General features: G+C 39.5%; 1 protein-coding gene across 1 annotated transcript in view; it reads left to right on the forward strand.

Annotated features, from left to right (window-relative positions):
* LOC134824018 (uncharacterized) overlaps nt 1-27,457 on the forward strand; it is a 146,360-nt gene that overhangs the window by 80,917 nt on the left and 37,986 nt on the right. The window contains exons 33-48 of the mRNA XM_063835711.1: nt 1,676-1,843; nt 2,943-3,134; nt 3,322-3,384; nt 3,645-3,787; nt 3,911-4,041; nt 4,213-4,379; nt 4,591-5,154; nt 9,763-10,128; nt 10,338-10,516; nt 10,710-10,809; nt 18,082-18,167; nt 18,347-18,515; nt 18,640-18,755; nt 18,951-19,071; nt 19,407-19,526; nt 19,657-19,824. Of these exons, the coding sequence (XP_063691781.1) occupies nt 1,676-1,843; nt 2,943-3,134; nt 3,322-3,384; nt 3,645-3,787; nt 3,911-4,041; nt 4,213-4,379; nt 4,591-5,154; nt 9,763-10,128; nt 10,338-10,516; nt 10,710-10,809; nt 18,082-18,167; nt 18,347-18,515; nt 18,640-18,755; nt 18,951-19,071; nt 19,407-19,526; nt 19,657-19,824 (2,853 nt within the window). The remainder of the gene's footprint in view (nt 1-1,675; nt 1,844-2,942; nt 3,135-3,321; nt 3,385-3,644; nt 3,788-3,910; nt 4,042-4,212; nt 4,380-4,590; nt 5,155-9,762; nt 10,129-10,337; nt 10,517-10,709; nt 10,810-18,081; nt 18,168-18,346; nt 18,516-18,639; nt 18,756-18,950; nt 19,072-19,406; nt 19,527-19,656; nt 19,825-27,457) is intronic.

Below are 27,457 nucleotides of genomic sequence, written 5' to 3' on the forward strand. Positions count from 1 at the left end.
GACACGCGTATTTTTACGACATTCCATTAGACACATCCGTTGTTTTGCCAGTAGTGCCGATCTTGCTTGATATTATGAGCAATTAGTTGAAAAACGCAATGTAATTATGTTACTGTTTACTTATTTAAGTTATTTTCGTTGACATCTTGACACAAAAGAATCTCAAGAATTAAGCTACATGCACGCTCCTGATACCTCATAATCTTGTAGCTGAGCCTCTCGAATGACCATTTCTTGAAATACATCGCCCATATTCGTTGGTATGCCAAGCATTGCAATGTCGGATGAGATCCGCTCCACCCCAGCCTCATGACCTCCAGTCTGCTCTATGTATACAACGAACGGAACGAATGGGAATCCCTGCTGGCTCTCTGGGATCTCTACTTTGCCAAGCATCTGGTAAGTTGTGAAACTATTTGATCAGGTCTTGGCTTGACGTCAATCACGAGATTTGTGAGTTTTAATACAGCAGCCAACTCAACACATATTTTCCCTTTTGGCAACAAGCTCAGAGTTACTTCACCGACGTAAGTAAAAGATTCCTGCAGGACCTGTCTGCTTGCATAGCTGAGTCGGCAAATTCCAACCGAAATTAGACCCGGAAGGGTTATGGTTCATGCACCAGGAACCTTGCAAGTTCTTGAAGTATGCTCTAAACATGTCTGAAGTTCTAAATACATATCTGATTTAGAGTTTCAAGGTGTGGTTAGTGGGGCGTTACAGTTGGAAGATCTCAGTGGTTTCTAGTTCTGCTTTCTTGGTTCTTCTCGCGCTCTTTGTGCCTGGTTTAAGCAACTCTGGGTCTTCCATCTGGGCGACCGATAGTTAAATATAGCAGAAGTGTAATGGTGTTCTTTTATGGCGGGCCATACAAAAGAATTCCCATGAACTTATGACCGGATATCCGATCATTAACGTCACGATTATATATTAATTACCAGTCTGCCTAAACTCTACCACAGATTTTATCAAAACCTATCTGTTACTAACCACCATAGTCCCTGATAACGCCTCTACTTCGAACTGGGTAGGACCACCTGAACACTGTCAAAAACTCTAATATTGGCACGTTAATAACAGCAGCTTTTAGGTCCTCGCCGCTGTTATATACTACAGATTTTTGTCAGATTTTTCTGAGGCTGTCAACATAGTATTGCGGGCCGCGTCACTACCGGCTACTACTAGTGCTTCTCTCATACCCAGCTGATACAGTCCGCAATCCTGTGCGATGTTTTCCCCGGAGAGGGAGTTCGCCAGTCTTTTCTCTCCGGATCATGGCTGTTAACTGCTGTGTCGTGGTTTTTGATTACATGATGTTTTTGTCCATTGGTGCCAGATCAGCCCTAATGGGAGATTTCTCCCTGGGGATACACATCTCCATAGCTTCGGCTTTGATGTCTGTCTTATCTTTAGTTGTAATGCTAGCTCTATTGTGTTTTCTTTTGTTTTGTTTGTTGTATTTATTGTGGATAGCCATCATGCTCTTCTTCATCGTTTGGTGTTTTTATCATATATTTATCAGAGTAAGTTATAGGTCTGTTGTCTGAAATGTGTGTGAATTGTTTGAAAATGTTTTATTGTCGTCAGTCCCTCGATACTCAATAGTTCAAGTTATCAATTTGTTTCTTCAATCGACTTAAACTTTCAAATCGAATTTGACTTTTTTCCATTTCAGTTGTGCTTGGACTGCGAAGTTCAGACACGTGACATCGAAGACTTCGTAAATAAATCTGCCGAAGTTGACGAATCACTCGACAACCTTCTCAACTGGGCCAATGTCAAGTACGGAGACCTTGTCAAACTCGAGGATGTCAAACCCGAGGAACTCTCAAAACTCCTCAAGGTGAGAACTGAAACAAACAAGAGTTTTTATTGAAAATATTTTCAAACATTATTATATTCGTGATTATACAGTGAAATGAATAAAGAATAAATGTCAAGTCTTCCCTAAAGGGAGTTAGTTGATGTCTTAGATATTATCATGTGCTATTTTTATGGAATAACAGGACAGACTTGAGACTTCAGAAAGGTGTGCAAAAGTTACACTTGCAAAACTTAGCCCCGTCATCTTGACAGTGACTTGTTTTAAAGTTTACTATTAAAACTGGCATTGTATCAGAAACAACTGGAGCATGTTTTTTAAAATGCGGTAGTTTTTGATGTACTGCAGATACTAATACTAACATAGACCTCGTAAGGCGGAGTTTTTTAAATTGTAGTGTTAAGTAGGGAGCGGTGGTGCTCCTTTCTAAACACTACAATGGATAGTAGGAAGTCTATTATATTGGCATTCCAGAATTACTGTAGCAACCAAGGATCAAACCGAGCCTGGTAATCATAAGAACCGGGGACAAACCGACTACCAACTATATTTCTGTAGACTGTAAATAGTCGTGGCACCAAATTTTGTCACGTTGCAGGCTTATTAACAATATACTGAACATATAAGTAACAACGTTCACATACCTTTCACTAAGGTCTAAATCAACTTTAAAACTAAAAGTTAGGTTGACTTATCTGCAACAGTCTTCGAAACGCGTCCTATCTAATTTTGGACAATTATCTGAAAATAGTTAAAAGAGCATCTTATGAGACTGATAGGTGCGAATCAAATGCCATCAGTATCTACAAGAAAATTTAGAACTTAAAACTTAGCACTAACACTTGTAAGAGAACATGCGACTGTGAATGAAAACACAATTTTGTAACCCACTGACTTGCAGCCAACTAATTGCTAACTGTCTGCTAACTAATAAGTACTCGTAGACAACTGATTAGTCGCTAACTGGGTCCCAAGTTTCCGCTAACTGAGTCCCAAGTTTCCGCTAACTGAGTCCCAAGTTCCCGCTAACTGAGTCCCAAGTTCCCGCTAAATGACTACCGAACAACCGCTAACTGACTCACATTTAGTCGTTAACTGACCAGTACCACCCTCTCCTCAGCCCCACGAAGACGAAGTGAACGCTAAAGCCCCGGAAGTGGTAGGTAAACTAGCTGATGTGGAGCAGCTGCTGGGACCTGTAGCTGACCGAGACACTGATGATCTGGAGGTTATGGCTCTCATCCAAAAACACGATGCTCTCGCTAACAAGTGGCAGGATATCCAGGATGAGCTCGAGAAACTCAGGAAGAGGGTAAGTCATGAGGTGACGGGGTTTACATAGTTTCGTGAGGCATTATAAGCATTTTTATTGATTTGATTTATACTTGATTTTAAATTTTCATTCCTTGAACTTCCCATTAAATCACCAATTAATTAATTAATTAAATCATCAATTAATTAATTAATTAAATCGCCAATTGATTTTAATTAAAATACAGGACGAGCTCCCGGCCGGCTGGCCAATGTTCGGGATTACCGAATTAGTTTGTCTCATCCAGAAGGTTCAATTACGCTAAATGCTCGAACTAATCTCATTTCTGCTACAGTTTTTTCTTGACTCGCCACTTTCTCTTCTTGAAAAAAAAAATCTTTTTCCGACAAAATATCTTGCTGGATTTGGACGTATTTTAGGCGTCGCTGAGAATGTTTGCTTAGCATGTGATTATAAAGTTTTGCAACTCGGAGTTTGTGGATGAAATACTTTGTTGTATTGTTAATCTATCTATCAATTAATTAATTAATTAATTTGTGGTGAATTCAGGCTAACGAGTACACCGATCAAGAGTCATGGTTCTTGGACATCTGTTTGAAGATGGACAAGTGGCTCCAAATCAAGAAACGTATCCTACTGGCACAACCTATTGTGGTCATGGAGTCCTTTGCTGATGACCTCAAATACCATCGGTATGTGAAATTTTGTAAGCGTATCGAGCTAATATGATCTAATACTCTTGAGAGTACAAAATCTTCGTACTTTCAATCCGTCTACAACTAAAATCTGTAAATTAGTAAACATACTTCTTTCAGTGATCTACTAACCGAGTACGAGGCTAAACAGATCGAGTTCAACAGAATCTGGGAGATCTCCGCCAACATCATCAAGGCGGTGGCTGATCCCAAGAAGAAGGCTAAATTGAACCTCATCAGGGACAAATTAGGTTAGATTCTTAGTCCTGTCGGAAACTTTTAAAATATTAATTGCCCAAATTAATGACTGTCACCATTTGTGATAACATCATGATTGATATCTTAATCTCTTGAGAGATAGTAGATTAATTAATAACCCCTCCCACGATCCCTTTATATCTACTAAAAGTACTGATTCTCAGCTAATCTGTGGGAGGAAGTTTACGGTCTCTGTATGAAGAGACACTACCAGTTTATTGAGATCCTCAAGGAGGTCTACAGATTGGAGTTCAAACTCGTTCTTACTGTTGAGTGGCTGGTTGAGACTCACTACAGAATCAAACACAAGCCCAATGGAGACTTCGTGCAGGTAAGAACTTGGATCAAAACAGTGAAAATAGTTTTCGGAATGTTCAAAAGATTGGGGTAGTGCCAAAGTATGAAGGTGTCGATGTTTTTTGTCGATGCCTTGCCTTGACACTTTCTTGCCGAAACTAAATCTACTGTAGATAAAATACTTAAAATGTGCGTTTTCTTTCATAATATTCGCAATTCACCAACCCACTCTCTCCATCTAACAGGACATAGCGTTCTTGAAGGAGATAGAAGCGAACCAGCAGTACGTTCACCAGACGTTTGAAGATGGCAGAAGAGTACTGAGATGTGTAAAGGCAGGACAGTTACCCGCCAGTGAGATGCCCCGCAAGGACACTATCCCCAACATTGAGAAACATCTGATCGATCTCCACAACAACTGGGAACGTCTCCTGGCGGAGATCGTCCTGGAGAAGCAGAGGATCGACCAGGTCATGGCTCCTCTGGAGACTCATGTCTACAGGATGGACAAGCTCCTTGCCTGGCTCCTTGCTGAACAAGTCAAGGTGGAGAAAGATGTCCAACTTGGTGGTACAAGCAAGCAGCTGCTCCGACAGCTGAACGCTGTTAAACAGCTTGAAGTGGACCTGAACAATAATCGGGAACGGTTGAAGAACCTGAACGAGGAGGGCTACAAGAACCTCTACAACGCCGGGGTCACTGATGACTTCCTGAAAACTCATGGTACTTGTCTGGCGAGGTCTTGTCCTCAGATCGATGATAATGTCACCTACATTGCCGCTATGAACACCACTTGGAAACACCTTGAGGTAAGAATGATCAATCATAATTAATATATCTCATAATGGTTATTATATTACATGGCATTCTTTTTACCGATTCATGGTTCGTTATCTACAGTGTGCTCGACTACACTATAAATAGGAGTAATTAGAGATAACGGTAACAAATGAAACTTATCCTAGTTTTATAAGTTGGGGCCCTCAGGGGATTGAAACTCACCCTGAGGGTCTCTTAGTTTCATTCTTTCATTTAGTACCGTAACTGTCCTTTTGATCTTATCTCTATCTTAATCTCGTATTTCAGCTCATTTCTTATTTTTCCTTTAATTGACTGGCTAGTTTCTAGAACTCTGAATCACTGAACCACGCCTTTTATGATTTATCCTGATACTTAACCCATCAACCAGAACCCTGCGAACCATTCTGTCCTAACCCCGAGAAAGTTTTAGGTTTTCACCCCCTAAACAATAGGATATCCATATCACCTTAGATTTCTGACACGTGACAGAGAACAGTAGTGTGAGGCAGCTCCGGTTGCCAGCCATTATCCAGTATCAGCCCCTCCTTAACTAGATTAAAAGACATCAATACACCACAACTTGTCCACTTAACTTCCGGACTCCTTGAATAAAAGTCACCACTATTTGCCAGTTGAGTGTCACTTCTTAAACAGTACATTTTCCTGTACACATCAGACTTGGCATGGAGCTATCAGCTAGGTGTCACATTTTCACATCCTTTGTGATTAGCTCCCCTGTACGCTGTGTGTACAGTTTGAGTGGGAGTAATCGAGATTGTGATGTTTTGATATTGTTTGAATTCAAGTAAGATACGTAATTAGAGAACGGTAATCGCACTGTTTGGTGCCTCATTTACCACGTATTTGTCAACAGAAGCCGTTCAAATGCTGTTCCTGGCGGCCTCAAATCAAACACTGATTTGGTAATTGCTGATGGAGAGTCAACTATCAGGGAACAGGTGGAATGAATGGCTTGCAACACCCTCTGATCATTGGTTGCTCCTGCCTCCTGGTCGTTTGTTGCTCCTGGTCATTACTCACTATTGTGCGAATGTCCGTGCTGTACTACACTCCGTTAATAACATGATATCTGTACTCGGTACTACGGTAGTGGCTTCTGCATTCCGCGTAGTGGTTCGATTCGGGAATCGTTGTTATGCCTACTAGAGCATCATCAAATGCAGGTTCATATTTTCTGTTCCGATTTACGATTATTTATCTTCAGATCTACATCCGGCCACCTCCAAAACCCAGATATTTAATAGTAATCCTGTTTTTATTGTTGCGGTCTGATTTCAGTTCCTTCCGATGATCACGGTCTGGCTCTAAGTTTTACAGGCTCACCCCTTCGATCTCTACATTAGATTACTGTTGAATATTTGTTAGTAATGATTATTTACTGCAGTCGTCTAGGGCCTCTTTGAGTAGTATTGATGCAGCGTACGATAGTAATTTTAATAGTTCATTGTGATCGTTACGGCTGTGCAAATCTTTTGTTCGTTGTCACCCGGTGACAATGTCACCGTCAGTGCCCGATATATTATAGTGATGAATAGTGCGACTTGTGACTCATCTTGCTTCAAGATTAACATGTTCACCGTAAAGAGGACTAATAGTTCTCGACTACTGTTCTGTTTGACTACTGCTCTCTCTGGACTACTATAGTGTGTTAGCAGCTCCATTAGAGCGGGGCTATAATCCACAATATAATGCTGGATGGGCACTACACTAGAGCTGGATGAGGAGCTCAGTATTTGACAAGTGTCTAGCCTGATCAGCCCCAATATAACAGGTGCAAGGTACTGCTGATCACCTCTGAGACCCGTGCATCTCCTGATTATGCCAGTAGTGGTACCGCTATATCCTCGCTATGTGCTAAGTGGAGTATTACCCTATTCGGAGTGACACTTCCCATTAGAATCTAGGTGTTAGGAGGACAATATTTATCACATTATTCTGCTTATAGGCAAATTATCGAAACTTCAGGCACTAAAAGTAAAAGCAGGCTAGTTAGTCCATATAAGGAGATACCAGGCTCGATCTCAATGTTCTATTGCTCTATAAGGGAGATTCAACACTGCAGCTGTACTCAGTTGTTTTCCCCGGTTGACCGGTTGTTGTCGCTCAGTGTTTGTCTGCTGCACCATTAATAGTAATATAGATTAGCTGCTTTATAGAACATAATCAGCAGCCTTCACCGTCGCTTCACTGCAGGAACTGCAACTTTCAATATGCTTCGCTCCACGCATAATGAGTGTAATCAAAAATTTCCTAATACGTTTGTTGAAGAGACGGTGAGATAAGAGGTTGTAGCGGTCCCATTCTAAACGTATGTCCAGTTAAACTAATTAATTATGGCCCGCTAGTAGACGGTACTCAATCCGTTTATGGGCCTGATGCAGCACTGACACGCACCTTGTTGCTTCTCTTACACCTTGTAGCTCTCTCTCTCTCTCTCTTTCTCTCCTCTCGTGCAGCTCTAAAACCAGACTATGTATATCAGGCTCATTGCTGCCACCTTGAGTTTATTGAATTTTTGCATGATATGTTTACGTCAAAGATCGCCCGTATTAAGTTCAACTTTGATCGACAAATGAAAGAATGAAGGAGTTGAGAGTTGAATATTATCAGGCGTGTGAATATGGAATTGTTTCAGTTTTATTCAAGTCTCCTCACTTCTAAAATGTGTTTACTCTCATTCTGATGGCTCGTGCTTCCTAAAATTAAGATTTATTGACTATGACTTTCATCCTATACTTTAGCTCTCGGTTATATCTTTCAGTGTCAAACTTCGTGGCCATTATTTCTTTCTATGGCAACGGCTGATTTTAGAACACTCTCAATAATTCCATGATGCTCCAGTTATAATTATCACTAACAATTACAACAAATTTGTAAATGTAAGGAATATTATTAGTCATGTTATTAAGCTTAAGAGGTCCCTTGAACAATACCTTTCTCACACCATATGTAATAAGTAACACCATGTGGTGTGACTTTGTAAGCAGTTTTAGTTTTGTAGTTGTTAATTGCTCTCTCTCTCTCTCTATCTCTCTATCTCTACCGGGCTAACGACCGTGTTCTCTTTGCTTCTTTGTAGCTGATCCCGGTTTATGCAGCCTTCGTTCAGGCGCGGAGAGAGATTGGGTTTCAACTCGGCTAGAGTTCCTGGTGCTGACTTTGTGTGCTAATTTTAGTGTCCCACCACATGTAGAAGTATTTGTCAGTATGTGATTTTGTTGTCCAGGCATTTGATTGGTTTAAAAGTGTGTGTGTGCTATGACCTGATCGTCACGAACAATATCGAATTAAATATGCCAATATTTATCCCAGTTCTGCTGAATAATTATAATATCCAGGTTTAAGTTTGGTATAACACACAGCTTGATGATATTCTCTTTAGAGGTAGTTTGAATCTACATCATTGTTCTCCGTGGTCCTATTGCGTGTAACTTGATTCTGCTCAGATGTCAGGTGCCCCCTGATCCTGTGACTCATGCTCACAAACTAATTATCCGCAATCATAGTGGTTTAACCTCTCCTCAGTTCTAAATATAGGGTCCTTTATGTGTATACCAGGTGGAATTTGTCGACTTTCAGCACAGTTTTCCGAGAATCGAGATCGGGTTCTTGTTTTATCGATACTATTCATTGTGAACTGCTCATTCAGTGAAATCAGTTTGTTGTCCTCTCATTTCCTGACTGTAGTGTTTCTCTTCTGCCCGCAGCCTGATCGATCAGTGGACGGAACGATCATGCTGTTTTACTAAATTGTTTAGAAAATCATAATTCATTTACTCATCATGCATTGAATTCGAGTTTCACATCTTCCGTAGTTTAAATTTCATCGTCTGTTCCTTCTTACTGCTATTTTTGTGTCGTTGGCTATGCTTATCAACAACGTTCCTGCATAATAAAAGTGATTGAATACCGTCGACGGTGATTGAATGGCATCGTCGGTGGTTGAATGGCAGTGCAGGATTGAAAGTCTGTGGTCCGCAGTTCCAACAATCAGTGCTCCTTGTTGATCACACTCGTTACACTCTGAGATGACACATTACCAGTGTGATCAGGCTTATTTCTCACGAATGATCATGTAATTGTACAATGTACATTGTATTTACATCGTATCTCCTGATGCATTGCGTGTAGCTTCAGCCATTCAGACTTGATTGGAATCCATTCATCTCACGCTTGCATGCTTAGAGTTTGGACAAGTTGCACCTGTATTCTCCTTTGATCAGTTTGTCTAATATGTCTTTGTCACAATGCCAGAACAGCACTGTTCTGATGATGTCTAAGATAACTAGAGTTATACCGTTATGAATTTTGTCAGTTGTCTCTGAGCCAAGCCATATTTGTTGGCTTCAAGCCTGTAAAACTAACATCAAGGCTATCATTATACTCTAATGATGTGGTACTTAGCAAGTCTGCCCCGAACAATGAAATCCCACCGTGTTAATCGTCCACGCCCCTCTCTTTATCAGTTATTTAATTCTAGAATTTTATTTTCCAGTGTTCTACAATTTTTTAAACCACAATCTCTGGTGATTTTATTATTTGTCTATTTCGAACCATTCTATAATCACATAGTCTAACTTATTGTCTTCCTCTAGTGTCATGTGAGGGAACGGAAAGTGAGGTTAGAAGATCTATCAGATCGCATGGAGAAGTTCGATAAACTAATCCAGGCGCAACATCACTGGCTGAACACATGCTCTGATAAGATAACGAAAACCCAGACCGACACGGGAGGAGCTCACGACAATGAGGCAATAATATCTGAACTGCAGACCCTGCACGCTCAACTCCTAGCAACCAACAAGATAGGACTTCTGCTGATATACCAGCATGGAGAGGTGGTCCTGCCTACTATCGGCAAGATCCTTGATCTGCAGATGCACTTTGATAACACGTGCAGTGAGGCGCATTCTAAACATTGCCACGTCGACAAGTCCCAGCTTCAGCTCAAACTATTTAGGGTAAGTTTTGGGGAACTTCTTGTTGCAGGGGTGTGAACTGTGAAGGGCCGGCTCTTAATTTCTTTTTATACGTTCTAAAATATGGTCCAAAAGCTTAGCTTGGTCATTGATCGTTAATTTGGCAAATTGAAATTCTTGAAGTGTCAAAGCACAAATTATCCTTGTATTATCAGTCTTTTATCGCTCAATAAGTCCGTTTATTTTGTCAGGATTCATTAGAGGGCATGTTGGCATGGTTACATAAACAAAGAAAAGCTGTGGACGAGAAATGCCGTCTGGTTGGTTCTGATGGTAAACTTGATGAACTTATCGAATGGCATCGGAAGACTAAACAAGATATCGAGACACACAGAGGGGTTCGGGATAGTATCCTTCTTATATCTGACAGGTACCTTTTCACCCACCGATTTTGATATTCTGTTCGAACAGTCTAGTGAATCTTGTTAATCTTGATTGAATTTACTAAGCTATTCTGCAGGTGTAAACGAGGCGACAATAACTAAGTACTACGTATTACTAACAAATAACTATTAATAACTAATTACTACTAATTACTAACAAATAACTATTAACTTTTTCAGGTTTATCAAGGAATTAGGACATACCGAGATAAACCAACTTAAGACTAGCGTATCTGAACTGAAGGATGGTTTCAGCAATTTAGAGATATCCTTTAAAAAGGTAAGAGATTTACCCTCTTCTCTTTTCATAAAGCTGCATGTATGATTTGAGGTTTAACAATTTAGTACCTCAAATATTTGTGTATGATTGATTCCGATTCTTGAATTGAATATTGGTTTGTCAAAGTATGAAGTTGGCCAGATTTAACGTTACATTGGAATGTTTCCTAGCGTATATTAAGACTGCTTCATGCAGGTCTTTGCATTCTCATTTCTCGTTAAGTTAATTCTGGCCCACTTTGTTGAAAACAATTCTTAAATGGATTATCTGGACCATTAAACTGACTATGATTATTTCTATTTGTGAGCACCTGGTGGCTATTTTGCTATTGCTGCTACGGCACACGCACATATGCCGACAAATTATGACGGATTAAGACACATTTATGTGACAAATCTTATGATAATTATACTGACAGACACGTTTTTATTTTAGTGCCAGATCAGGATTGTTCAGTTTACTCGACAGTTCTACCGCGACAAGAGACGACAAATACAGGAATTAAACGGACTGACTATTTCCATTGCCAGCAGCAGTCACCAGACTGCATCCTACCCGGAGACAGAGACAACTAGACTGGAGAAAACTAGAGACATTGAGACAAGTCTCAATAATGAGACAGACAGACGTTATGACAGGACTATAAACAGAAGTAATAGCTTGCGCTGTAACTCTCTCACCGCTCCGCTGAGTGTGACAAACTGAAATTCTGCGAAACAACCCAAATCTCGTAAAAATGGCAAAAACAGGGACAAAATTAGGACGAGGACAAGCAATTCCTCAAGCTCAAAACGACATGTTCAAGAATCAAAATCGTTGCGAAATTCAAACTCCAGTATAAGTGGTTCATGGACAGACTGGTCGACTATGGCTGGCAGTGTGCCAAGCTTGCCACGTGACAGTATCTAGTGACTAAACACACACTGGCAGTGTGCCAAGCTTGCCACGTGACAGTATCTAGTGACTAAACACACACTGGCAGTGTGCCAAGCTTGCCACGTGACAGTATCTAGTGACTAAACACACACTGGCAGTGTGCCAAGCTTGCCACGTGACAGTATCTAGTGACTAAACACACACTGGCAGTGTGCCAAGCTTGCCACGTGACAGTATCTAGTGTCTAAACACACACTGGCAGTGTGCCAAGCTTCCACGTGACAGTATCTAGTGTCTAAACACACACTGGCAGTGTGCCAAGCTTGCCACGTGACAGTATCTAGTGACTAAACACACACTGGCAGTGTGCCAAGCTTGCCACGTGACAGTATCTAGTGACTAAACACACACTGGCAGTGTGCCAAGCTTGCCACGTGACAGTATCTAGTGACTAAACACACACTGGCAGTGTGCCAAGCTTACCACGTGACAGTATCTAATGTCTAAACACACACTGGCAGTGTGCCAAGCTTACCACGTGACAGTATCTAATGTCTAAACACACACTGGCAGTGTGCCAAGCTTACCACGTGACAGTATCTAGTGACTAAACACACACTGGCAGTGTGCCAAGCTTACCACGTGACAGTATCTAGTGACTAAACACACAGACACAGTATTATCGGTACCCATTTTCTGTGAAGATTTGACAGTTTATTGACCATGAAGCATCTACCGACTTGTTCAGAGCAGCTTGATTGCTACAATGTTTTTAATCAATAGCACTACCGCTCACAGTTACACCACTTTCCGGCAGAATATCTAACCAAAGATAACAGCTATCACATTTCACCGGACACTCACAAAACATCGCACCAAACCTCACTGAAAACCTCACTAAACTTCACTGCAAACCTCACTGCAAACCTCACTAAACCTCAACCTGATCACGTGTGTGCCGCTGAGATTGGCTTTTTGCTTGAGCGCCCTCTCTGTGCCTCCAAGAGAGGGTGATGCATTCTACCTTTATAATATGCGAGTGAGATGTGTGACTCTACCCTCCACTTTCTCTTATCTTAGATAATTTAACTTATAAATAACTTATAACTTATAAGTTATTAAGTTATTTCAGCATGATCTGCTCTTTATCTCATGACCCAGTCTCTGCATGTTATGATGATTTCTGTGTTGTGTGCGTTTTATAATATCTGATTATTATTCGAACACATTTTTAATCATTTTTGTTATCACTGTAAGCATTTTTTCCGATTTCGCCAAGGTCCATCTGTATGGATTGTATGTCTGAATTCAAGAAATTTTAAAATTGAAATTCAGCCAAAAGTAGACCGATTTTAAAACGTTAGAAATCACACAAATCGCATTTACATTGTATGAATAGTTGAAAACATCATTATTTGGCTTTACAAACTCAGTAAAAACCTGCACGTGCAATACTTCGTCGTTTCAACGCCAAAAAATATTATATTTCTACCACAAACATCTTGAAATAGTTGTTGCTTATTATATATGTACATTCCGATTTCGTCAAACAGTTATAGAAATCTAAGACACAAACTTTGTCGCTCTACCTAAGTAGTAAGTTCTTCTGAATTTTGACGAGACAAGTAAAACTGTAACCTATAAAGCTATAAAGCTATAACTGCAGTGATTACTACAAAACTGTGTGAAATAATGTGTGACGCTGAAACTATCCAAATGAGAACAATATTGTGCTACTAAAGCGCCAAATTCTTGCTTTCCTCTCGCAGCGTTACCTCTGAAAATCCAGGCTGGTTTTTATTTTTATCTGGATTTTCTAACGTCCCGTGAACAGTTTTCAGGTAGCATAGGAGTGTAGTGCGTGAGCGAGCGATAGCCTGAGAGACGAGCGATAGTTGCCATGACAAATGTGGTGATCACCTTGACAACACCTTGGCAACACCTTCATCTCACCATCACTCCCGCGCCTCCAGCTCACCAACTTTTTGTAGGACACTTTTTAACTGTGTAAACTGTAAACCGGACCTAATTAACTGTACGTAGATTTTTTGAAATTATATTAAAATTCGACTAATAATAGTTCGCGATGATGACGATGACCAGATGTCAAAGACTTATATTTATGAAGTTTAACATAAGACACTGGTCTTTAGATCTAAATTAAAACTGTTGTTATATTATGCGGTTTACGTAAAAGCTTGATATGATGTATTATGACTGACAATGTTATTGTTAATGCTGGGTTTATTTTGACCTCTTCAATTTGACGAATTTTTGAACGGATTTAAACGTTAGAATATTATTTTAATTTGACAAACCGTTCGAGAATTTTCTCTATGGAGTTTAATTATAAGCGGTGAATGTTATTTTTGAGTATTTTTTCTGACTTGTAAATAGTTATAGCGCAGTGTAGGGCTAGTATATCTTTAAATAACATACAATTTTGTATTTTAATTACCATTTAATACGTGGTGCGGAATATATACCAATAATTTTTAAAATTCGATCGACACGTTTTTCTTTAAAGTTAAACTGCTTTTTTTGTAATAAAACTGAGAAATATTGAATAAATTATTTCCCCGAGTTATGCAAAAATCACGAATTTTATTTGCTTCAATTAAATTGGAAGGTGTAAATCAGTGGATGTAAATTTTGCAGTAAAGAAGACATACCAGTCAAGCTAAAATGTTGTGTTTGCAAACTGTAAAGAGAACATCACTATGCGCTCTGCTGAAGTTGGTTTAAGTTTAGGTGACAATTTAACCGATCAGATTCGGCGGAATGACAACTGTCACACGCGTTTCCATGGGCAACACTGTCTGCCTCCCGATAAACGGGTGATACCCGCACAATGTTTTAAACTGTGATGTAATGAGGATCGTGAAGGCGAAGCAAGTCGGAGCGCGCGCGTCAGTAAGTTAGTGATAGTGATACACGTTTTTTACCTCTTATCTTACTCTTCAAGTAAGTTATAAACCTGCAATCTTCAGAGATTGGTTTGTAGGTCTATACAACTTACCAAGACACGCGCCGAGTTAAACAAATATTTTACGAGTATTACCCGTTCAAACAGTGGTGTGTCTCCTTAAAAATTAATGTTCATAAACGCCGAATAGAGATTCGGCGGAATGTTAGGCTGAGCGCCGCCCAGTAAGTCATTAGTACTATTAGCACTAAGTTGTTTCACATATCTCATTATCCCTGGTAACTTTAACGGGTGATACTCGTAAAATATCTTGTTCCATATATCGACGAGTCCAACTCGGCGCGCGTCCTGGTAGGTTATAAACCTACAATGGTAACTGCGTTTCTATCATGAATAACCACGCTTACAGTTTCATTAACGTTATATTTCAATTCCAAAATGATTCCTTCAAAATATTAAATTTTTGGACCTGCGTTTTCCAATTTTTTGTAAATGGTCTACACTTTAGTTGAACTCCGCGTTTCCCTTGGGAATTGCGATGTGCATCATTATCTGAATTATATTAGCCTCTTCCCCTGCGACTTCTGGGCTCTAAAACCCTAGCATATCGTTTATAATCTGGTTTATAATAAACGCTGCATTTTCCGGGCAAGTACGCTTTTCCCTGGATAACCCGCTTTTAGTTTTACTTAAACTTGCTGCTAATACTAATAGTAATACATTATCATCCGGATTCCGGACAGTTGAATACCAGGAAGTCTCATACTCATAGTCTGGAAATGGAAATTTAATGTTTTAGGGTCATTTTAAAATAAGATATTTGGCTTGCAGTTGCAGGTTAAAATAGTTCCCTTGTATAACTCTGTTTTAGGGATGAAATATTTAACTTCAAATAACGCGCTGCATAAGAGACCGTGCTATAACTATAAGCTGGAATAAAATCAGCAAAACAGTGCGCCTGATCAAAAATAAGCAGACACGTCTAGGTATGATAGGTCGTTCATCATTTCACACAGTTCTAACACAATCGAATAATGTGTGGACAGCGGCTGCCATGGCACCCACGGTTACTCGATGCTTACTGCAGTTAATATAGATTCGGATTATACATAAATCGAATACGTGGTATAATTTTATTATTTATCTTCACATTGGACATAAAACTTTATACCTGAAATGGTGAGAATGTAACTCAATGCAACTTTGACCTGGAGTGGAGATTGGGTACTTACTGAAATCAGAATTGTATGATGCATAATCTAATATATCATTGGATTAGGTAACGCAGCAAAAAGCGGGTAGATGTCTCAATTACCGAAAATGGAACTTTTATTTCGTCTTAAAGCTTTAAAGCATAGATGGTATTTTAGGAAAAAAACTGGCCACAAAAATAGAGCAATGGTTCTTTCTACTCCTAGAGTTCTAGGGTAAATATACGCAAAATTGTTGATCAGAAAATTATCGTTTATAAGTTTATACTAAAATTCGTATGCTGTTTATCTAATGGTTTAGACACATCACGTGTGATAAAAGTCTCCTAGAATTTTTGTAGCTCCCTCCAAAAGGGTCAGTAATAAAGGGCTTGCATAATGTACAATATTGTACCTTGTATCTTATAGGCTGAATAGCTGTCGCTTAGTGTGGTAATGTCGTGATATGTTTATGCGCCGAAAACAAATCTTGTGTTTTGACGGTCAATACCTGTGTAGTAATGCTTTTAGTTGTCATCTTTTAGTTCAGTCGTAATTTCCTCTCTCATTATCAGAATATTTGGGTTTCTGTTCAAAATGAAAATCCGTCTAGTTTAATTTAAACTACCTTAGTAGCCCTTTTTTTAAACAGACCAAGATTTTTGGACGAACCGAGCTGATCAAACAAGGGCCGTCTATCAAAGGGCCTCTAACTACACTTCTAGTTTTTATCGTTAATTTTAAATAAACACTATATAAACATATCCATTGCAATATTGCATAGTGACGAATGTAGGTCACTCATTCCCTATAAAATGTATCTTAGTTTTAGCGAATAATGCGGGAATTAAATCTGAATTGAGGATCCGCCCTGGGTACCATCATGGACTCGGATTCAAGTATTCGCCAACATTTGGTAAGTAAATTTTGTCATATTAGGTCATCAGAATTATAAAATATATGAGAGACAGAAGTTGAAGAGTCAATGATTCAGTATACAGCTCATGACCTCTTCCTACGCTCAATAGTCATTAAAATGAGATCCCTTGAAACCATTTTATAGTAGATTCCTTCAGTGCAGTATTTCAAGTTGAGCAATACAGTTTTCCTCCAAAATTGGTCAGATTCGGTACTTTGATGATGAACAGAGATTAGATGACACGAATACCGCGGGTCCAACACAAATTCCGGCTCTGATATGATTTTACTCTAAGAGCGATTTACAATTTATTAAAACGTACACTCCCGTTGTAACGTGATCTATTCATGGGGTTCTTCATCTTGGTACCAATTTCTGAGAAATATATTGTACGCCACGAAATAATACTGCAATAGCAAGGGAATTTACTAATACAAAAAAACAGGGTCAGACTCAACTTGGCCAGACACAGATGAATCAGAATCAGCAACTAGGCCAGGTTCAACAGGGCCAGACTCAACTTGGCCAGACCCAGATGAATCAGAATCAGCAACTAGGCCAGGTTCAACAGGGCCAGACTCAACTTGGCCAGACCCAGATGAATCAGAATCAGCAACTAGGCCAGGTTCAACAGGGCCAGACTCAACTTGGCCAGACCCAGATGAATCAGAATCAGCAACTAGGCCAGGTTCAACAGGGCCAGACTCAACTTGGCCAGACCCAGATGAATCAGAATCAGCAACTAGGCCAGGTTCAACTGGGTCAAACTCAACAATTTGGCCAGTCTCAACAGCAGCACGGTGGAGGGTTCTTCAAGGAGGACTATGATGGCAAGGCGGTAATAACCCTGAAGCTGTTCTGCTGCCATGGCCTAGACCATGGCCTAGACCATGGCCTAGACCATGGCTCGTTTTACTCGATCAGAACAACCAAGATCTACCAAGAATACTGAGACTGGTAGTTTTGGTTGAAATTGTGTACACTGACAGGTTGTTGTGGAACTATAGCACCGGATAGCACATTTCTTAAGCTTGGAAATCACCCATGGCGTTTAATTGTATTTTTGTGTATTCTCGAAGAAATCTCAGTCGAAAAATTGCATCCTATATTATAAGTATAACCTTCAGGTGACAGGTCACACCCACTTGACGGACCGCCCCAGTGCACAATATTTAATGTTATTGCTAGTTGTCTAGTTTGATCTGACGGACCTTGACGGACAATATTATAACCAACCCGAAACAGGCTCAATTGATGGCATAGGTTCAAAATAATAATGTTATGCGGAATAATGGAAAGCATGAATATTATTTTAAATCTTATTAAATATTTTTGCTTGAAGCTGATTGGATGATTTTCAGGCCCAGTATAAGCTAGAAGAAGAGAACTGTAATTTGAAGAATATATCAGAAGCTTTATCTACTCTCAACAAATGGATTCATACACAGTAAGACTTCAATTTAAGACTTAAATTTGTATGTAGTTTTGGTAGAACTAGAAGATATTGGGTGACACAAATCGTGCTCCGCTTGGGACCTAACTCAACTTTCCTGAAGAACCCGGGTCAAATCTGCTAAAGAACCCGGGTTGTTACAATGTCGTTATCAGGGATATTTATTATTTCAGGCAGAGATTCGTGAAAACGCAGTCCACAATAATTCCGGAGGGCAAGATTGAATTGACACAGTTTAAAGTAGAGATTAAAGCTGGTCTGGTACAGTTAGAGGAACGGGAGATTCATGTTACTGTGACCTTGAACTCAGCTCAAAAACAAATTCTTAGGATTGAAGAGGAGGTTTTTACATAATTTGTATTGTTTTTATTGTTTTTATGGTGTTTACTTGATTGACAATAGAAGGGTTACCGCTAAAAGAGTTTATTGTTATGCTTTTACAATTCATGACTCTAAATCTCTACAGAAGCATTCAGAGGCTATTCAGAAAATGGCGGATCAAGTGAAAATAAACTGGGAAAAGCTTAGAAGGAACTTCGAGAAACTTGGAGCCACCGTGGATGCAGCACTCAACCAACTTGCGTATGTGATATAGAACACTTTATACTCTGCCATCTGATCGTATCCTAATTACTTAATTAACTAATTGGACTTGTCTGTCAACGATATTTTATCATTGAAAACTCTAGACTTCATTATATTCCTGACTCCTTCAAAGATGAATTTAACGTAAAGTGATAAGTTTGATATTATACCGTAAGTCCGATCCCTGTCCAGGCTGAACGATATAAAGCTTCAAGAGGTGTACCAGTGGGCAGTGAACTTCTACAAGATGGTTAGCCTCAGTATAGAGGAGAGCATCACCCTGGTCTACGAGGAACAGCTCTATCTCCTCAAGGTATGTAGATATGTATAGCTTCACTCCTCAAGGTATGTAGATATGTATAGCTTCACTCCTCAAGGTATGTCGATATGTATATAGCTTCACTCCTCAAGGTATGTAGATATGTAATATGTATAGCTTTACTCCTCGCGATTTGTAGCTATATTTAACTTCACTCCTCACGGTTTGTAGCTATATATAGCTTCACACCTCGAGGTATGTAGCTACATATTAAAACTAAGTACAATTAGAAGATGGTCAATTTTTGACGCGCAAACTCTCTGTAAGTCTGTAAGTTTAATTTATCTGCTGCTATGTGATGTTCTTATGTTGATTTTACCCCTCCACAGTCGTACGAGTACCAAATCAGTGAGAAGGTAAAGATACTTGTAACCCTGAGGATAGATGTGGCTATGGAGGATGTCAAATATTCTGCTCTATTTATCAAGATTGAAGCTGTAATTTCAAAGGTAACTACTGGCCCGTGCACTAGAATTTAAAGTTAAACCTTTTCTTGAAGATTTAACTTAACTATTAAAATTTTTTTCGATAGATCCCGAACTTTCACGATTGTTAAGTTAACACGTGACTCACCATCAGATGACTAAGAAGATTGAGGAGAGAAAAGAGGAACTACAAATCACGATAAGTCAGCTAGCAGAGTTTGAGGTAGCAGTTGACAAGGCACTGTCGTGGCTCACTGACCAGGAGGTCATATTGAAGCAGATCGTGGTTATTCAGGATGAAGAGAGTGTTGATCTACTTATCGTGAGTAAATTGGATCCGTCAATAATAAATAATAATACATTTTTGATTAATTTGCTCCTCCAAAGAGTAGTAAAAGTAATCTCCCACTACAACCAGTAAAAGTAGTGAGAGTACCTATTTAGTAGCTCAGTAGTGAGAGTATCCAGTAAACAAGTGAGAGTAGTAAAAGTAATCTCCCACTACAACCAGTAAAAGTAGTGAGAGTACCTATCCAGTAGCTCAGTAGTGAGAGTATCCAGTAAACAAGTGAGAGTAGTAAAAGTAATCTCCCACTACAACCAGTAAAAGAAGTGAGAGTACCTATCCAGTAGCTCAGTAGTGAGAGTATCCAGTAAACAAGTGAGAGTAGTAAAAGTAATCTCCCACTACAACCAGTAAAAGTAGTGAGAGTACCTATCCAGTAGCTCAGTAGTGAGAGTAACCAGTTAACAAGTGAGAGTAGTAAAAGTAATCTCCCACTACAACAAGTAAAAGTAGTGACAGTACCTATCCAGTAGCTCAGGAGTGAGAGTATCCAGTAAACAAGTGAGAGTTGTAAAAGTAATCTCCCACTACAACAAGTAAAAGTAGTGAGAGTACCTATTTAGTAGCTCAGTAGTGAGAGTATCCAGTAAACAAGTGAGAGTAGTAAAAGTAATCTCCCACTACAACCAGTAAAAGTAGTGAGAGTACCTATCCAGTAGCTCAGTAGTAAGAGTATCCAGTAAACAAGTGAGAGTAGTAAAAGTAATCTCCCACTACAACCAGTAAAAGTAGTGAGAGTACCTATCCAGTAGCTCAGTAGTGAGAGTAACCAGTAAACAAGTGAGAGTAGTAAAAGTAATCTCCCACTACAACCAGTAAATGTAGTGAGAGTACCTATCCAGTAGCTCAGTAGTAAGAGTATCCAGTAAACAAGTGAGAGTAGTAAAAGTAATCTCCCACTACAACCAGTAAAAGTAGTGAGAGTACCTATCCAGTAGCTCAGTAGTAAGAGTATCCAGTAAACAAGTGAGAGTAGTAAAAGTAATCTCCCACTACAACCAGTAAAAGTAGTGAGAGTACCTATCCAGTAGCTCAGTAGTGAGAGTAACCAGTAAACAAGTGAGAGTAGTAAAAGTAATCTCCCACTACAACCAGTAAAAGTAGTGAGAGTACCTATCAAGTAGTGACAGTACCTATCCAGTAGCTCAGTAGTAAGAGTATCCAGTAAACAAGTGAGAGTAGTAAAAGTAATCTCCCACTACAACCATTAAAAGTAGTGAGAGTACCTATCCAGTAGCTCAGTAGTGAGAGTATCCAGTAAACAAGTGAGAGTAGTAAAAGTAATCTCCCACTACAACCAGTAAAAGTAGTGAGAGTACCTATCCATTAGCTCAGTAGTGAGAGTAACCAGTAAACAAGTGAGAGTTGTAAAAGTAATCTCCCACTACAACCAGTAAAAGTAGTGAGAGTACCTATCCAGTAGCTCAGTAGTGAGAGTATCCAGTAAACAAGTGAGAGTAGTAAAAGTAATCTCCCACTACAACCAGTAAAAGTAGTGAGAGTACCTATCCAGTAGCTCAGTAGTGAGAGTATCCAGTAAACAAGTGAGAGTAGTAAAAGTAATCTCCCACTACAACCAGTAAAAGTAGTGAGAGTACCTATCCAGTAGCTCAGTAGTGAGAGTATCCAGTAAACAAGTGAGAGTAGTAAAAGTAATCTCCCACTACAACCAGTAAAAGTAGTGAGAGTACCTATCCAGTAGCTCAGTAGTAAGAGTATCCAGTTAACAAGTGAGAGTAGTAAAAGTAATCTCCCACTACAACAAGTAAAAGTAGTGACAGTACCTATCCAGTAGCTCAGTAGTGAGAGTAACCAGTAAACAAGTGAGAGTAGTAAAAGTAATCTCCCACTACAACCAGTAAAAGTAGTGAGAGTACCTATCCAGTAGCTCAGTAGTGAGAGTATCCAGTAAACAAGTGAGAGTAGTAAAAGTAATCTCCCACTATAACCAGTAAAAGTAGTGAGAGTACCTATCCAGTAGCTCAGTAGTGAGAGTAACCAGTAAACAAGTGAGAGTAGTAAAAGTAATCTCCCACTAAAACCAGTAAAAGTAGTGAGAGTACCTATCCAGTAGCTCAGTAGTGAGAGTATCCAGTAAACAAGTGAGAGTAGTAAAAGTAATCTCCCACTACAACCAGTAAAAGTAGTGAGAGTACCTATCCAGTAGCTCAGTAGTGAGAGTATCCAGTAAACAAGTGAGAGTAGTAAAAGTAATCTCCCACTACAACAAGTAAAAGTAGTGAGAGTACCTATCCAGTAGCTCAGTAGTGAGAGTATCCAGTAAACAAGTGAGAGTAGTAAAAGTAATCTCCCACTACAACAAGTAAAAGTAGTGAGAGTACCTATCCAGTAGCTCAGTAGTGAGAGTATCCAGTAAACAAGTGAGAGTAGTAAAAGTAATCTCCCACTACAACCAGTAAAAGTAGTGAGAGTACCTATCCAGTAGCTCAGTAGTGAGAGTATCCAGTAAACAAGTGAGAGTAGTAAAAGTAATCTCCCACTACAACCAGTAAAAGTAGTGAGAGTACCTATCTAGTAGCTCAGTAGTGAGAGTATCCAGTAAACAAGTGAGAGTAGTAAAAGTAATCTCCCACTACAACCAGTAAAAGTAGTGAGAGTACCTATCCAGTAGCTCAGTAGTGAGAGTATCCAGTAAACAAGTGAGAGTAGTAAAAGTAATCTCCCACTAAAACCAGTAAAAGTAGTGACAGTACCTATCCAGTAGCTCAGTAGTGAGAGTAACCAGTTAACAAGTGAGAGTAGTAAAAGTAATCTCCCACTACAACCAGTAAAAGTAGTGAGAGTACCTATCCAGTAGCTCAGTAGTGAGAGTAACCAGTAAACAAGTGAGAGTAGTAAAAGTAATCTCCCACTACAACCAGTAAAAGTAGTGAGAGTACCTATCTAGTAGCTCAGTAGTGAGAGTAACCAGTAAACAAGTGAGAGTAGTAAAAGTAATCTCCCACTACAACAAGTAAAAGTAGTGACAGTACCTATCCAGTAGCTCAGTAGTGAGAGTATCCAGTAAACAAGTGAGAGTAGTAAAAGTAATCTCCCACTACAACCAGTAAACGTAGTGAGAGTACCTATCCAGTAGCTCAGTAGTGAGAGTATCCAGTAAACAAGTGAGAGTAGTAAAAGTAATCTCCCACTACAACAAGTAAAAGTAGTGAGAGTACCTATCCAGTAGCTCAGTAGTGAGAGTATCCAGTAAACAAGTGAGAGTAGTAAAAGTAATCTCCCACTATAACCAGTAAAAGTAGTGAGAGTACCTATCCAGTAGCTCAGTAGTGAGAGTAACCAGTAAACAAGTGAGAGTAGTAAAAGTAATCTCCCACTACAACCAGTAAAAGTAGTGACAGTACCTATCCAGTAGCTCAGTAGTGAGAGTATCCAGTAAACAAGTGAGAGTAGTAAAAGTAATCTCCCACTATAACCAGTAAAAGTAGTGAGAGTACCTATCCAGTAGCTCAGTAGTGAGAGTAACCAGTAAACAAGTGAGAGTAGTAAAAGTAATCTCCCACTAAAACCAGTAAAAGTAGTGAGAGTACCTATCCAGTAGCTCAGTAGTGAGAGTATCCAGTAAACAAGTGAGAGTAGTAAAAGTAATCTCCCACTACAACCAGTAAAAGTAGTGAGAGTACCTATCCAGTAGCTCAGTAGTGAGAGTATCCAGTAAACAAGTGAGAGTAGTAAAAGTAATCTCCCACTACAACAAGTAAAAGTAGTGAGAGTACCTATCCAGTAGCTCAGTAGTGAGAGTATCCAGTAAACAAGTGAGAGTAGTAAAAGTAATCTCCCACTACAACAAGTAAAAGTAGTGAGAGTACCTATCCAGTAGCTCAGTAGTGAGAGTATCCAGTAAACAAGTGAGAGTAGTAAAAGTAATCTCCCACTACAACCAATAAAAGTAGTGAGAGTACCTATCCAGTAGCTCAGTAGTGAGAGTATCCAGTAAACAAGTGAGAGTAGTAAAAGTAATCTCCCACTACAACCAGTTAAAGTAGTGAGAGTACCTATCTAGTAGCTCAGTAGTGAGAGTAACCAGTAAATAAGTGAGAGTAGTAAAAGTAATCTCCCACTACAACCAGTAAAAGTAGTGAGAGTACCTATCCAGTAGCTCAGTAGTGAGAGTATCCAGTAAACAAGTGAGAGTAGTAAAAGTAATCTCCCACTACAACCAGTAAAAGTAGTGACAGTACCTATCCAGTAGCTCAGTAGTGAGAGTAACCAGTTAACAAGTGAGAGTAGTAAAAGTAATCTCCCACTACAACCAGTAAAAGTAGTGAGAGTACCTATCCAGTAGCTCAGTAGTGAGAGTATCCAGTTAACAAGTGAGAGTAGTAAAAGTAATCTCCCACTACAACCAGTAAAAGTAGTGAGAGTACCTATCCAGTAGCTCAGTAGTGAGAGTATCCAGTAAACAAGTGAGAGTAGTAAAAGTAATCTCCCACTACAACCAGTAAAAGTAGTGAGAGTACCTATCGAGTAGCTCAGTAGTGAGAGTATCCAGTAAACAAGTGAGAGTAGTAAAAGTAATCTCCCACTACAACCAGTAAAAGTAGTGAGAGTACCTATCCAGTAGCTCAGTAGTGAGAGTATCCAGTAAACAAGTGAGAGTAGTAAAAGTAATCTCCCACTACAACCAGTAAAAGTAGTGAGAGTACCTATCCAGTAGCTCAGTAGTGAGAGTATCCAGTAAACAAGTGAGAGTAGTAAAAGTAATCTCCCACTACAACCAGTAAAAGTAGTGAGAGTACCTATCCAGTAGCTCAGTAGTGAGAGTATCCAGTAAACAAGTGAGAGTAGTAAAAGTAATCTCCCACTATAACCAGTAAAAGTAGTGAGAGTACCTATCCAGTAGCTCAGTAGTGAGAGTATCCAGTAAACAAGTGAGAGTAGTAAAAGTAATCTCCCACTACAACCAGTAAAAGTAGTGAGAGTACCTATCCAGTAGCTCAGTAGTGAGAGTATCCAGTAAACAAGTGAGAGTAGTAAAAGTAATCTCCCACTAAAACCAGTAAAAGTAGTGAGAGTACCTATCCAGTAGCTCAGTAGTGAGAGTATCCAGTAAACAAGTGAGAGTAGTAAAAGTAATCTCCCACTACAACCAGTAAAAGTAGTGAGAGTACCTATCCAGTAGCTCAGTAGTGAGAGTATCCAGTAAACAAGTGAGAGTAGTAAAAGTAATCTCCCACTACAACCAGTAAAAGTAGTGAGAGTACCTATCCAGTAGCTCAGTAGTGAGAGTATCCAGTAAACAAGTGAGAGTAGTAAAAGTAATCTCCCACTACAACCAGTAAAAGTAGTGAGAGTACCTATCCAGTAGCTCAGTAGTGAGAGTATCCAGTAAACAAGTGAGAGTAGTAAAAGTAATCTCCCACTACAACCAGTAAAAGTAGTGAGAGTACCTATCCAGTAGCTCAGTAGTGAGAGTATCCAGTAAACAAGTGAGAGTAGTAAAAGTAATCTCCCACTACAACCAGTAAAAGTAGTGAGAGTACCTATCCAGTAGCTCAGTAGTGAGAGTATCCAGTAAACAAGTGAGAGTAGTAAAAGTAATCTCCCACTACAACCAGTAAAAGTAGTGAGAGTACCTATCCAGTAGCTCAGTAGTGAGAGTATCCAGTAAACAAGTGAGAGTAGTAAAAGTAATCTCCCACTACAACCAGTAAAAGTAGTGAGAGTACCTATCCAGTAGCTCAGTAGTGAGAGTATCCAGTAAACAAGTGAGAGTAGTAAAAGTAATCTCCCACTACAACCAGTAAAAGTAGTGAGAGTACCTATCCAGTAGCTCAGTAGTGAGAGTAACCAGTTAACAAGTGAGAGTAGTAAAAGTAATCTCCCACTACAACCAGTAAAAGTAGTGAGAGTACCTATCTAGTAGCTCAGTAGTGAGAGTAACCAGTAAACAAGTGAGAGTAGTAAAAGTAATCTCCCACTACAACCAGTAAAAGTAGTGAGAGTACCTATCGAGTAGCTCAGTAGTGAGAGTATCCAGTAAACAAGTGAGAGTAGTAAAAGTAATCTCCCACTACAACCAGTAAACGTAGTAAGAGTACCTATCCAGTAGCTCAGTAGTGAGAGTATCCAGTAAACAAGTGAGAGTAGTAAAAGTAATCTCCCACTACAACAAGTAAAAGTAGTGAGAGTACCTATCCAGTAGCTCAGTAGTGAGAGTAACCAGTAAACAAGTGAGAGTTGTAAAAGTAATCTCCCACTACAACCAGTAAAAGTAGTGAGAGTACCTATCCAGTAGCTCAGTAGTGAGAGTATCCAGTAAACAAGTGAGAGTAGTAAAAGTAATCTCCCACTACAACCAGTAAAAGTAGTGAGAGTACCTATCCAGTAGCTCAGTAGTGAGAGTATCCAGTAAACAAGTGAGAGTAGTAAAAGTAATCTCCCACTACAACCAGTAAAAGTAGTGAGAGTACCTATCCAGTAGCTCAGTAGTGAGAGTAAACCAGTAAACAAGTGAGAGTAGTAAAAGTAATCTCCCACTACAACCAGTAAAAGTAGTGAGAGTACCTATCCAGTAGCTCAGTAGTGAGAGTATCCAGTAAACAAGTGAGAGTAGTAAAAGTAATCTCCCACTACAACCAGTAAAAGTAGTGAGAGTACCTATCCAGTAGCTCAGTAGTGAGAGTATCCAGTAAACAAGTGAGAGTAGTAAAAGTAATCTCCCACTACAACCAGTAAAAGTAGTGAGAGTACCTATCCAGTAGCTCAGTAGTGAGAGTATCCAGTAAACAAGTGAGAGTAGTAAAAGTAATCTCCCACTACAACCAGTAAAAGTAGTGAGAGTACCTATCCAGTAGCTCAGTAGTGAGAGTATCCAGTAAACAAGTGAGAGTAGTAAAAGTAATATCCCACTACAACCAGTAAAAGTAGTGAGAGTACCTATCCAGTAGCTCAGTAGTGAGAGTATCCAGTAAACAAGTGAGAGTAGTAAAAGTAATCTCCCACTACAACCAGTAAAAGTAGTGAGAGTACCTATCCAGTAGCTCAGTAGTGAGAGTATCCAGGAAACAAGTGAGAGTAGTAAAAGTAATCTCCCACTACAACCAGTAAAAGTAGTGAGAGTACCTATCCAGTAGCTCAGTAGTAAGAGTATCCAGTAAACAAGTGAGAGTAGTAAAAGTAATCTCCCACTACAACAAGTAAAAGTAGTGAGAGTACCTATCCAGTAGCTCAGTAGTGAGAGTATCCAGTAAACAAGTGAGAGTAGTAAAAGTAATCTCCCACTACAACCAGTAAAAGTAGTGAGAGTACCTATCCAGTAGCTCAGTAGTGAGAGTATCCAGTAAACAAGTGAGAGTAGTAAAAGTAATCTCCCACTACAACCAATAAAAGTAGTGACAACTGACAGTACCTATCCAGTAGCTCAGTAGTGAGAGTAACCAGTAAACAAGTGAGAGTAGTAAAAGTAATCTCCCACTACAACCAATCAAAGTAGTGACAACTGACAGTACCTATCCAGTAGCTCAGTAGTGAGAGTAACCAGTAAACAAGTGAGAGTAGTAAAAGTAATCTCCCACTACAACCAATAAAAGTAGTGACAACTGACAGTACCTATCCAGTAGCTCAGTAGTGAGAGTATCCAGTAAAC

The sequence above is a fragment of the Bolinopsis microptera genome, chromosome 1, assembly GCF_026151205.1.
Source record: "Bolinopsis microptera isolate Bmic1 chromosome 1, MBARI_Bmic_1.0, whole genome shotgun sequence".
Classification (NCBI taxonomy): Eukaryota; Metazoa; Ctenophora; class Tentaculata; order Lobata; family Bolinopsidae; genus Bolinopsis; species Bolinopsis microptera.